The sequence below is a fragment of the Heterocephalus glaber genome, unplaced genomic scaffold, assembly GCF_053883595.1.
Source record: "Heterocephalus glaber isolate CG9 unplaced genomic scaffold, H.glaber_assembly_v1.0 deba00000122, whole genome shotgun sequence".
Classification (NCBI taxonomy): domain Eukaryota; kingdom Metazoa; phylum Chordata; class Mammalia; order Rodentia; family Bathyergidae; genus Heterocephalus; species Heterocephalus glaber.
Genome location: NW_028258138.1, coordinates 31642017 through 31656071, shown reverse-complemented (window position 1 = coordinate 31656071; position 14055 = coordinate 31642017). Strand labels below are relative to the sequence as shown.

Genomic DNA, 14055 nt, shown 5'->3' with positions numbered 1-14055 from the left:
AGAAGAGAGGGGGATATGAGGAGTATCCTATAAAGTTGTAGTGTTAAGCAGAATGTTCACAAAAGGAGTCTCAGAAACCTAAAGGAAAAAGAGTAAAAGTTTGCAGAGGTATGGAGGTGAGATTCCAGATAGAGGTATGCACAGTCCCTCATGGACGTGGCTGCCTGACCCATTGTAAGAATAGCATGCAAGCCAAGGCATCATGGTGAAACAATGTAAGCAAAATACAAGTAAATGTAGAAGGAGATGATGTCTGGAGATGATAGGAGACCAGCTCATGTTAGGCCTTGTGAACTTCTGAAAAGACATGTATTCTTACTTCAAGGGAAATCATCAGAGTTTTGAGTAGAAAAGGGACATGATATGACTCAGGATTTAACAGGATCCTTTGGGCGACCTGCTTTGTGAGGAATGACTTAGAAAGTGTAGCTAATTCAATTTATGGTCTTTCTTAGTTAGGAATATTGCAGTACTCATTGCAACACAAGTATGTTCTCTGATGAGTAACTACTATGTGCAGATTAGTCAAGAAAGCTGATGATCTTCATTGTCAGGTCTGGGGCATTAGAAAGAGCACCACAATAGTAGCATGCTATAAGTGCAGCGATGGCAAACCTTTCAGAGCTTTCAGTGATACAGACAGCCCCCTGCAGCATGTATTCCCATTGGTTCACTACAGTGTTTACTGATGAGGAAAAGTTTCTCAAATGTATACTCCCTTAGGGCTCACAATGCCTATTTACATTTTAAAGGTATTTGAAAGTCTCTAAATACTTGAATCCAAAGTCTTCCCTATCCTACTATGGAACTCTTACCCCCTACCAGCACACCCTATGTTCTTTAGTTCAAAATAAACTGTGTTCAAATAATAGCTCCATGGAGTCTGGGCTGCTAAACTTCCAGTGAATTATTTACTTTCATATCCTCATCTGTAAATTGGGATAAGAGCACTTCAAATGTCAGAATGGGGTCAGATAATGTTTGGAAAGGGCCCAAACAGTGCCCTCAATTAATGTTCCTCCCTGTGTTCTCTTATTTATCTTCAAAAACTAGCCATCTGTTAACATTGAAGGTGTAAACTCTAGTGCGACCCTTTGTTGCTCTTACTTAAGGTCTGGCAGGCTCTATCAAAAAGTTTAGCACTATACCACCTAGCTTCACAGTGATGTATGGTGTGATGTCCCCAGGACACTAAGATGCATACAGGCAAGGACAGTCACTGTAATTCTATGAAACTTGAGTGTATCATAGTTTACATTGTAGAATAAGCCTTAGAGATCCTTGGTGAGACTGAAGTGCATGATCAGGTGGGGTCATTTGTGTTCTATCCCACCCTTCCTTTCAGGATGTTGTGTTGAAGACAGTGTCCCTGCCGAGTGCATCCCACCCCACCTGCCTTTTTTTTTTTTTTTCTTGCTTTGAGACAGGGTCTTGCTAGGTCCCTAAACTGTCAAGATTATGCTCAAACTCAGGTCCTGCTTCAGCTTCCCAGAGAGGTGAAATTACAGGTACCTGCCACAATGTCCCATGACTTAAGTTTTAAGTAAAAGAAGATGAATAACTCATGGAATCCTTTTTCCCAGAGGTTTCTGGTTGGGTCCACATAATTACCCATTCTAAAGGACAGGGAAGCAAACAGAAATAACACTTAAAATGTGCTTTGTGGGTATATCAAAGAAACTGAAATAACCTGGTTTCTTAAAACATAATAGATGTTCTGACAAGGGTGAATTTACTCTCCTTTTATTAGGCCCTCTTTAAGTTACTCTCTGATATGAAACTTACATCTCCAAACTTGGAAAGCTATTAAAATATTCATTTTATGCCATTAATTTAGATACCAAGGATTGCACAGATTATTCTGCAATTTCATGTAAAAATTGCTAAAGTAACTGCTATACCCTGAGGGGTGGTATCATAAAGGATTCACCCCAGCCTTGAGAGAACTTCTTGCTCACCAGATCTGCTGGAACTTGAGGCTTGCATCCCAGGCTCTGACTCTAGGGCTTCGTGCTACAGAAGAAAGACAGACAGATGTTCTCGTCGTCGGGTAGTTTCCTTAGGAAATCTACACTGCTTCTCCTGATCTGAGATATCTGGGATCCCTGGAGAGATCCTGGGAGTTGTGCTATTTCCTGAGTTCCAGCACACCTCCCCCCAACTGTCTCCATGAAAGATAAACTCAGATCTGAACAACTGAAGAGGTCACTACTACTCTAGAATTTTAAGTAGTGAAAAATCTTTCTTTGTGAGCTGATGAAATTTATTTTCAGGTTTCTTCAAAATTTTAAAGGAGACCTTTCAGGGATCATGAGTTTCATAGGCTCTAAATGAGCTAAGAATTCTCTACAGAACTCTAGACCCCACTACTCATTCTGATCTTAATGGTCAGAGTAGAATTCCTGAGTGCAAATTATGACCCTTTCTCCTTATCTTTCCCTTTTGTTTCCCACCGGTTTGAAAATGAGTCAAAATTCTCTTGTACATGCCTAAGTTGCCTGAAGACCTGACTGTTGTATAATTCCTATCCATGTGTAAATACTTATACTTGCACATACATTCATACCAGATGCATTGAGGATTTTGTGCATTCTTCTCCGTAATTTCGTGTTCAGAGCAAAAGTGGAAAGGCAACAAGTTGTGGTAAATACATCTCCAGGAATGTTTTGAGCTGTCATTTTACCCCAATGGGACTTGATGTTTGAGAGAGATCCTACTCTGGAGCCTATTCTATTCTTTATGTAGCTCCCCAGAGTAAGAGCTGTTAGGTCCTGGAGAATAAGATTATATTTGTGTCCTGCACCACCAGCAATTGAGGCATAGATGTTCACTCAGTGTTTGTGTGGCTGTGAATGTGCCAGTGAAAGGAAGTAGTTACTGAAAGTTCTCAAGTACCTTGATTGTAACTTGTCCTGAATACTTTCTGCATACCAATTCTTTTTTTTTTTTTTTGGTACCGGGGGATCAAACTCGGGTCCTTGCGCTTGTGTAGCAGGCTTTGAAACCACTGAGCTAAATCCCTAGCCCCCAATTCTTATCTTTAGATTCCAACCTTACTCGTATAGTCCATAGGAAATGTAGTCTTTGGATGAGGTAGGAGAAAAAAAGAAAGATCAATGTAAATGAATTGGTGATGATGATCCTCATCAGGGGCCTGGACAAAAGTTACTTCCTGGAGGATAATAACTCCTTACACTACAACAGGGGATTTAGCTCAGTGGTTCCAACCCCTGCTTGCAAACACAAGGACCGGAGTTTGATCCCCAGTACCAAAACCAAACAAACTCCTGGTAATACCAACTCCAGGGGTTGGAACAGAGGAGTTGGGTGGGTGTTGCTTACAGAAGTTGAGAGATAAAAGGAAATATTATTAAGGTTTTCATTAAAAGATAAGGTAATAGATTAGGTTTTGAGAAATCTTAGCAAAGTTCTACTTTGGGGAACAATGCAACAGGGACCTTATAGAATATTCTACTTGATATGTAAAAGTATATGTTCTTGGTCTGGAGGTGTAGCTCAGAGGTCAAACATATCTTTGGCATGTTTGAGACCCTGAGTTCATTCTCCTATACCACAAAAATATAAAATAAAAGTACACATCCTTTACTAAATGTAAGTTCAAAATCTTTATTTAAAATGCATTTAAGTGATATGAGGGCATAAAGGATTTTCTGCCTTTCTTTCTTGCTCTCTTTCACTCTTTCCTCACTTTATTTTCTATTACCTTGTGAGCTTATCTTAAAAGCACAGTTTATTCCAAGAAAAAAGTTCTATTCTATTTTTCCTTCCACAAAGACTAACTCAATGTACGTGTTTCAGTATTTACTGCACATACTTGTTTTTATTGCCGAAAAGGTTCTGTGGAGTCTTTGAATTCTTATCTCCAGCCTGTTTACTGAATTTTCAGTCAGCTTTCTTAGGATTAAACTATCTTTCACTTTCAAAGATAGGCACTGTTAACCAGAGTTTCTTTCCACAGAATTTCCCTGCAAGGTCGCTGGCTGTCTCTGCAGCAACTACAGTGAACACAAAAGATGCTTTAAAAATTTCATTTCTCATTGGGTAATTCATGAATTCACTTTTTAAAAAATAGAAAAGCGCAATAGCATATAGAAAAGATTAAATCCTCCTTCCCCCTCCCCCATCCATTGTGCAATTGTTCCTTCCAGAGGCAGCAGCTTCTTCTGTATCCTCTTAGACAGTAATCAAACATTTTGGAGTTATCATATATAACTTTGTGGATAATCATTTATTAAGAAAAAGAATCGCTTTAACTACCAGTATCTTCCATTTAAGTGAGCACTTAGTACGCGTTAGATGTTTTCCACACAGTGTCTTATTCAATAGAAAGAGAAATGAGCAAAAGAATGAATGAACCAATGCTTATCAGATGTGCCAGGTTTATTTTGTTTCAGGTACCATTTGTTAATACCATGAAGCATCTCCATAGTCCCTATTTCTCAGAAGACTAACAGGCCTGGCATGTTCACAGGGTTACTAATTAGCAGATTGGGATTTCAGGGCCTGTTCACTAGTTCCCAAATGCTGAATGACTTCTCCTAACTGCAAACTCTGGAGTTATAAAGGATATCATTCCTCACATCTGTCCTCTTCCTTAATTATGGCTAACTTTCTAATACGTAGAGTCTGTGAAGCTGAAGGAAAGGCTCTCAGCTAAAATATGAAGACAAGGTCCCGTGGTCCAACCCCAGATGCCTGGAGTTGAACAACCTTTCTACGGGAACTTCAATAACTACAGTAAAAAGGGAACCTTGTAACAGAGTGCACACCTACTGATATGTTCTCAACAGTCCTCTCTGTACTCTCTGCCTAATGGCTCTATGCCCAAATTTGATTTTTTTTTTTTTTTTTAATTGGGGGTAGAGGAAGCGACGGTGAAGTTATTTGAGTTAATTCCAATCGCTGGAAGCGGAAAGGAAGAGGTTAAACTGGACCCGGAGGATTTTTGAAGTCTTTGGCTGGGAGGTTCCATTTGAAGAAAGGTGTAGGGGGGATAGGGGTAGCAAGAGACGCTAGATACATTCTCATTCGCTTGTATTTCTGCTCCAGAGCGGTTTGATTCTCACCTGAGGGCGCAGTCGGGCACCCCTGGCTTGTGGATGGAAATATTAACAAGCAGAACTTGCCAGACCCACGCCTGGAGAGCGCCGAGTGAGGCTTGGCGAGCGCCGCACGGCCCCTTTAAGCGTGCTGGGGCCGGGTTGGAGAGGGAGGAAACTGTGAGCCGCAGGGACGAGGGGGAAACCCACAGGCGGAGGAGCCAGAGAGGAGGGAGCGTGAGAGAGCTGAAACTTCAGACGCTCTCGATCCGGGCGGAGCTCGGGGCAGCGCGGAGGCCGGCGCTCCCAACCCGCTGCAGCATCCTCCTCCCGCCTCTCCACCGCCCGGCAGGTTCGCGAGCTGCCTCTCAGCAGCTGCTACGAGCCAGGAAGTTTGGGCTCTGGTATAGTTCGGGGTGCCTCGCTCGCGCGCCCCGGGGAGAGAGGACTGGGGACGATGGTGGGCGCTGCGCGGGGCTGGGGCTGCCCGGAAGGCGCGCGTGAGTCCGCGGTCCTCTGGCGGTCCCCAGCGCTCTCCGCATCCCGCGAGTGATGGGAGCGAGGGCCCGCCCAGGCAGCCGCTGTCGCCGCACCGCCCCCTCGCTCGACCCCTCCGCGCCGAGTCCCCCAGCCGCACCCCCGGCCCCCCGAGCCTGTCCTCCCGAGCTGCTGCCGCCACCTTGACTGCCGCTGCCGCCGGCGCGGGTGGCCAGCTGCTGACTGGGCTTGCCGGCAGACGGAGAAGCACTTTCTGGCTCTGCTCCAGCCGTTCTCACACCCCAACTTTGTCGCCGCCGCGCCTGCCCTCGCACACATTGTGGGGTCCACGCAAGGAGGCTCGGAGAGACCGTGGAGCCAGGAAGAGGCACCAACTGCTCCTCTGCTTAGGCTCTTTGTTGTGCGCTTTGGAGGGTCCTTGGAAGTGGCTGAGCCTCCTCGGAAACCCTGGGACCGGAGAAGACCAACCTTGGAATTCTTCTTTGGCAAAGGGCTCTGAGATATTGACAAGCGTCCGGGAAGGTAGACAAGTAATTGCCCTGAAACTCTCCTGGAGGATTGACCCACGTTGCTTATATTAAGCCTTTGTGTGTAGGGTGTGTGGTGTGTGCTCCATAAATTTGGGAACCCCACTTCTACTCCCTTCTCTTGGCATGAGACTGTATGCAGGAGCCACCCGAGGACAATGATCGCGGAGCCTGCTCACTTTTACCTCTTTGGATTAATCTGTCTCTGTTCAGGTAACCCGCATCTTTCTTCTTCACCTTTGATCTCCCTTGCTCATCCCCTCTCCGATTTTCAAAATCAACCCCCCGAACAGCGTTTTGGCGACCTCTCCCTTCAGAGCCCGTAGGGGCTCGAGCCTTGGCAGAAGTTTTAGGCGAAGAGGCACCTAGTTCGTATCTGAGGTTGTCCCTTCTCCCCCATCCCCCAAACTACCCCCAATCCTCCCCAAATCTCCCCCCAAACCTCGGGGTTTCGCCAAGTTCAGGGCACGCCCTGCTCTGGGCTGACCCACCTCTGAGGACCGGGGTGGGAGGAGGCTGGGACCGACGGTGGGCTAGGCCCCTGGAGGAGTGGATTTGAGCGTCCCCCGCTGGCGGGTTCTGGGGGCCGGAGAGGCTTGGGGGTGGGGAGAAATGCGGGGAATCTGGGACCCAGACTCGCCCGGATTCCAGAACTTGGTCCCCCAAGTCTCTCCTTTTCCGAGCACAAGGGGTTATTAGTAGTTGTTTTATGTAACCAAAGTCTGTAATTAAATTCTATTCTGAAGAAACTTCAGGAAATAACTCCTTCTCATGGTAGGATATAAACTAGTCATTGCCTGACTGGGTTTAGAAGGAAAACAGACGTTTGGGAATATCAGGGAAAACAGTTAGTTGCCTGGGAATTCTGGTTGGCGAGGGAAAACAGAAGGCTGCCTTAGGATTTTTAGGATTAATTAAATAGTACTGAAACTCCAGATGAAGTGTTGGAAGGATGCAACGGCAGCCTTCTGGTGTAAGAGTACGCGCTGTATCTGCACTTGGAAACAGTTTGCTTGCACTCCCTAAGAAACTTTTACTGCGGTTGAACCGAGCCACGACTCAACTTTTTGTTTCTTTACTTTGCTAGATTCTGGTTTCAATCACGGATCCAGTTTCAGGCCTTAAAACACCACACACACACACACACACACACACACACACACACACACAGACGCACACACACACTTCATACACTTCAGGGAATTTTTATAGTCCAATACTGAAAGTCAGATTGCATCAGGGCCTATAGGTTAGAGTCTCTCAATTTGCATAATTATGAAATCATTCTGAAGGTTAGTTTGGGCTTTCTGTGGTCTATGGTGATGCTTTCTGTTTTAATCAATGATGTTACTTAAGCCAAATAGTTGATGGGATATGAAAAGAAAAAAAGAGAAACACATATCAGCTAAATGATACACCTAAAAGAATTTAAGATCATGCAATGTGCTTCCTGACTAAAAGTTACAAGGAACATTTGAACTGAACTCAATAATAAATTCACTAGATTATCATTCCTTTAAAGAAAATAAAAACTGAAGTCTCATCCTCACATATCTCATATGTGTCACAGTGGATGGGCCAGGAGATTAAGCCAGCTGTTTGGAACTACCTTTCCCAATTTCCTGCTTCCCTTTTTGAAAAGCAGCTTTTTTCTTTCTTCTAGTTTGCATATCTGAGTGATTGAGTAGTTCCCACAAATCCCTTGCCCTGGCATGGAAGCAAATCAAAAACATCAAGATCTGATCTATTTGTCTCTCTTTGCTCTGTCTCCCCCTATTTTAATTTACAGCTTCAGATACCTTTGAGATTTTTGTTGATTCACCTTCCCAGTTAAAGTTTATTCACGTGTGTAAAGTGAAGTGCCACTGTGATAAATGACTAGAGGGGCAGATTACTGAAGATAGGGGGATTAATGGTCATTAGTCACTGTTTGAGCTCAGTTTGTATATATTGGGACATTTTATCATGGCTGCAGATTAAAGATAGGGTCACACTAAAAGGATATCTCTGAAAGCCCATGGTGTCAGTGTGCAAATTCTGTCTTCACTTGGAGAAATACATGGAGGTGGGCTGTCCTTTCAGATTTAATAGTTTGATTAGTAGTTAATATCTGAGAATTATCATGTGAATACATATGGGGCATATGTAGAATCTTAAATTGGTGTACTGCTTGGTTTTCCTTATTTAATTTCCATTTAAGCCATTGATCATTTTTATAAACCTAGAGTTTTCCTACAGTTGTGCTTACTTACCATATTTGCCAAGTTCCAGGCAGGAGACGTCTTTGTGAGTTGCTTCCTCATATTTAACCTGCAGTTTTTTTTAATCATTCCTCTGATAACTTTGGCTCCTGCTGTGAATATGAACTTGGGCGGCCAGTCAAATTATTGGGCTACTAGAGTGAGTTCAGGAGTTGTGAAGCAATGGTATTGATTTGAATAAAACTTCACAGAACTCAGATAAGTAACAAGTAGCTTGGATGTACTCAAGACACCTGGTCAGAGAATGAATGAAGTTCTTGAAAGACTGTGTTTCATGTCTTGCCTGAAGCCTAAGATCACAGCCTATGACTTGTTAATGGAGTGTATTTAAGAGAAATGTGGTGAGCTTAAATAAATCAAAGTGTACCGAGGGGGTTACGTACTTTCAACAAGATTTAACCTGTAAAAGTATCTATTGGTTGTCAGTTCTTTTTCTTTCTTTTTTTTTAAACTGGGTGCCACTCAAAGTCCTATAGTTTTCTTCAAACAGATTATAAACTCGATTTTGATGTGTTGATGGGCAAGTATTATATTTAAGAGTATTTGTATTTTGTAGCCTTTTATTTTTTAACCTAACACTGCTTATATAATTTTTATTCTGTGAAACTAAGAGTTTTTTTAGGGGGAAGTGGGTATTTCTTTAGAAATTCACTTTTTAAGGTGAATATATCTAATTGTCTACCTCTGTTCCCCAGATAGCTAGACTTTAGGTGAGGGGTGGAGGTGGGGAGCAGAAAGGGCAGCTTTGACAAAGCTGCACTCAAAGGAGCTGCTCCTAACATCTGTCCTTCATAGACTTCCTCTTCTCAAATCCATTTGCTTAAGTCTGCTTTTGGGTGAAAGTGATTGAATTTCAGTTCAAATTTAGGCTGAATTTCAAACCAAGTAGACGTTCCCTAATGTTGTCTTTCCTTTTCTTTTAGGGAGGACTTTTTTCTTTATAAGTTTCATGATTTGAGCCTCTTCCCTAGGTCTCTGTCCCCACCCCCTTCCTCCACTCTCTTCCTGGGAAGATTGTTGAGCAATTCCCAGTGCTGTTTAGTTTCTTTATAGCTTTGCTGACATTTACATATACATACCTGAATACTGTGATGTCTTTAAAAATACCTTTATTTCCTGATAAGAGTCCCTCTAAAACATGTCTGTGGTTAAAATGTCTTTAAAGCAGAAAGTTTACCTGAACATTTTTTCTAAATTTTTGCTATGACACATGTAATGTTTTTGTATGAGTTAAAGTGATATGAAATGCTAAATTTCAAACTAACAATGACAAGTGTTTACTTATTTATTTTTACATTAACTAGTTCATATCTATAGTTATATCTAGAATTTAAATACTTGAGTAAGAGAAATAAGTTTGGAAGGAAATTTATGATAACACCTTTTGTTTTGTTTGTGTTTTTTGGGGTTTTTTTTTTAAATAGGGTCTCGCTATGTAATTTAGGCTGGCCTTGAACTTACTATGTAGCTCAGGCTGGCCTGGAACTCATGGCGATCCTCCTGCTTCAGCCTCCCAAGTGCTGGGATTACAGTCCTGTGCCACCATGCCCAGCTAGCTAACATCTTTTAATGAAGATCATAAAAGATTACTCTTAGGGCTGGGGATTTAGCTCAGTGGTTTTATCGCCTGCTATGCAAGCGCAAAGTTCGATCCCCGGTACCAAAAAAAAAAAAAGATTACTCTTAAATGTTGTCTTATATAGTAATAAAAATGCTAAAGTAATGCGTATGCTAAGTTTTGATCTTTTAATGAATTAATTCCTAACACAAAAATGTAAACTTCCCTGCAGGCTTGGATTTTTTTAAATGGAAAAAATATGAGGAAATCAAAGCTGTCACCCACTTAAAAGTTAGGCCTAAAGTAATCTATGGAATGAATAAGGAGTTTGAAAATAAGAAAGGTCAAAGAAAAGGAACCGGAAGCGGAAGTCTAGAGAAGTATACCAAGAACTGAGATCCAGCACTGAGAGGCTGAGAAGGTGTGGAGAGGGCCGTGGATATGGTACACGGTGGTTACAGCGCTTGTCAGGGGTGTGGGAGGCCCTGAGTTCAATTTCCAGCACCAGAAAAGCACAGGGAAAGTTAATTAGTTAATTAATAATTAAAAAATATAGGCAGTGGAGTAGATGTAGTAGATGCATTAGTTCATTTCTACCTTTTTTGGTACCGGGGATCAAACTCGGGTCCTTGCACTTGGCTTGCGCACCAGGCGGCGAAACCACTGAGCTAAATCCCTGGCCCGTCTCTTCTACGTGAACTCTTAACTGCACACAGTAGGAGGAGCAAGATGGAAATGTGGATTTCTGAAAGATTGAACAGTGTGTGCTGTTTTAACAGCTAGATATAAAGAAGTAGACATTTTGCATTTTGTACAGTAACAAGCAATGTAGACATGTTTAAGTGTTTAACGTAATGATAGAATTTTTAAAGTCACTTTTAATAAGACTTTAGAATACTGATTGCCTTGATGTATACATAGGAGTGAAAAATGAAGTAGAAACTTTCCATATCTTGACACTTTTGCTTCGAGATGATCAGTAAAGTGAAAGAAGAAAATAATTTGAAAATGAGATTGAGTTCAAATTTTGGGCTAAATGAGAAACTTGATGATGATTACTTCTGTTCCTATGAGGGTCTGACTGTCACTTATTGACCATTTGCTGTCTCATGTAATAATACTCGTGAGAACCCTGCAATGCAGAAGCTGTTTTAAGTAAGATGTTACTTCACCCTTATTTTATAGCTGTGAGAACAACATCATAGAGAAGGTAGGAGAGGTGGATGAGCAGAGATTTAAAGCAAGCTGGCTCCAAAACACTTCACGTGAATTTTTCTAGTTGAAAGAGAGAAATGAAGTGGTTTTTTTTGAGAAATGAAGATTTTAAATAAAAAAGACTATAGTTAAGTCACTTTTTATTTTAAAATGTGTCCTGAAAATCTACCTAAACAAGACTGTGTGGATTCAGTCCTTCTTATTTGGTAAAGAGGCATTATTTTTCCTGTCATTGAGAAAATGGCCTTTCCACAGGCAGTACAGTCAGTTGTTAACATCTGTGCGGTTCACATTCAGCCTTGATCCTGTCTGCATTTTCTGGCATACTTAAAAGAGGAGACTGAACGGATGTCACAACACTGTCTGCTGGAGGTACAGATGCACATAGATCCCAAGTTGTGTTTTGGAAAATGAATGCCATTCTCATTCATGTGCTCTTGAGGAAGGATTTTGCTCTGAATCCCAAGGACATAATTGGTGCTTGTCAGAGAAGAGCCTGTGGAGAGACAATCATGTCCCCTGTGGTTGGCCTTCCCCTCTGGGTTAGCTATGGGCTGCCGGTCATTTAGCAGTAGATGAGCCTTGTGCCTGATTGCTGTTCACAGATGACTCCCTTCATGGTTACTGATCATGGAAGGGTTGAACGTTAATACCTGGTTGATCAGCTGGTCGGAAACTGCTTATGCATAGCCAATAAAGTTGCCATCCTGTGGAGATCAAAAGAGAGGTCTTTTCTTCACATTTCTGGATTAGCATGGTTTCCTTTTCTCTTTCTCCCTCAATGCTTGCTGTTCTTCTATCTTGCTGTTGAAGAAGAAGAAAAGATTATAGTGTACAGGGAGATAGCTTTGATCTCCCCTTCTCTGCCTTTTCCTCTTTCTTTTTTTTTGCCTCTCTGCATCCAAAAGGCTATTTCTAACCTTGGAAGGTGTCATGTTGCTTGCTTCATAGGAGCTCTTAGCCTCATTTCCCTTCAGCCAAAACAGGCTGTTACAAATCCCCTTACTTCTGTGATTTTACTTGGCTTCCAAACATCTATGACAGTGTTGTTCCACACAAAAAATAATATTTTGAACAGCATGACTGTGCATATCTTTCTGACTTCATTCAAGGGGAGAGGCACCTCTCTGGCATTCACAGCTGTGCTTGGCTTTAGAGCCAGAAAAGAATATCTGTTTATTTTAGTTAATTAATTCATCTTATTTTCTTGCAGGTGAGTGTATAAAAGGTAAATGATTGTAGAAAATGTTCTTGGATCATGAGTTTGATGCTAAATAGTCTATGGGCTTAATGCCTGTCACCTAGTTTGACACTCAAATGAAGCGTTAAAAGCACCATCAATGGATACAAGCAAATGTCAACAGAGCAGTGTGGTTCTGTGTTAAGTGGGAATATTGTCTTTTTATGTCAAGTGATTGATTTGTCTGCATCATACAGAAAGTGGTCAGCTTTGGTTCCTAATAATGCAATGTATTTTAGGAATCTCCTTTTTAGACTGTGTTAGTCTTCCAGTTAAGTAAAATTTACTAAAAAACATATTTTTTAAAGCACTTCTGGCAAAAGCAAGTTACAATTACATCTTATAAGATGCTTTTGATTTGATTTCAGAAAATGTCAAGTTCAAAGTATGTCTATGTTCAACTCATTTATACAAGACCTGGGAGGTGGGGACTATTTGTCCAGTCAGCTATGGAAGGAACATGGAGTCCTCAGAATGTTCCCCTAATTATTTGGAGAGGATTCTGTTAGAGAATACTGTTGTAATTGCTACCCCTTACAGATTCTCCATTGAATATGAGGAAATCACTATTCAAAGAATAATAAAATTATTATATGCATCCATTTAATAGTTTAAAGTTCATTTTAGATATATGGTATCTCTTGATTGAACTTAAAATTTCATTGTGGATAGAAGGAGAGTATTCAGATGACCATGAAGTTCTTTGTAGCATGTTATATATGGCCATGATTTATGTGCTATCTTATAAAAAATCAACTTTGTGTATTTATTTCTGAATTTTAGAAGAAGAGGAGACAAAGGTGAGCTTTTAGCTTTTTTCTCTTAAAGTGACTGAAACCCTTTTATGTTATTAGAGATACCAGGATACAAAAAAAAGAAAAAAAAATGGGGCCAAAGAACTACTGAATCAGGGCATTAATGTTTCGAGATTATTTGGCATTGTATGATGCTAATGAGATAGGCTAATTCTTACAACTTGATCTCCAAATTTAATCTACATTCTATTTTATTTTCTATTTGAGTATGTAATATTTCTTTTTTCGATACTCATGTAGTAACTTAATTTGGCTAAAGAAATATGTCTGTCTGCAATTCCCCTATCATAAAATAAAATGTATGCTGCTAGTTTCACAGATCTAAAAGCTGGTTTTGTTTACTCAGGCCTGATTTAAAAGGCAGTCTTTATCACTCTAAAACTTCACTAAAATGGTGCTTGCTCATATAACAAAGTGAGTTAAAGCACATTTGTACCCGTTAACTACACACCTCTCAGCAGCTTTAAACTACTCTACTTGCTTAGTTTGGGAAGTAATTTCAGAGCCTCCAGACCATTCACTTAGCAAGTTGTCTGAGTAAAGTAAACTGCCCTATGCTGCCTGTGGAGGATAAAACTCATCTGTTCTTCTCTCTCCTATTTGAGAAGAAGCAGAAGTTTCTAGCAATCTGATACCAAGCTTGTAACCATACCTTTCTTAAACTAATGAATTAGTCACTATTATATTGCAGCAACCTAAACATGTAGAAGGAAAATAGGAGGGAGGTGAAGCCTTCATTTGAATACCTGTGCAAATGGGAGGGGTAGTCACTAACAAGGTCTTTGCTATCAATCTCCACGACTTCAAGTTGAATAGGAGCATCATGAGAGCAGCATTTATTTAGATTCAGCATGAGAATGGAAAAGAAATGTGTTATGTTA

General features: G+C 41.2%; 1 protein-coding gene across 7 annotated transcripts in view; it reads left to right on the top strand.

Moving 5' to 3' along the window:
- Robo1 (roundabout guidance receptor 1) overlaps window positions 1–14055 on the top strand; it is a 1092891-nt gene that overhangs the window by 690403 nt on the left and 388433 nt on the right. The window contains exon 1 of one of the 7 annotated variants that reach the window (XM_004870581.4): window positions 5089–6298. The exons of the other annotated variants lie outside the window; for them this stretch is intronic. Coding sequence (XP_004870638.1) covers window positions 6244–6298 — 55 coding nt within the window. The 5' untranslated portion in view covers window positions 5089–6243. Of the gene's footprint in view, window positions 1–5088; window positions 6299–14055 lie in introns of those variants that run through there. 7 annotated transcript variants of the gene reach the window in all.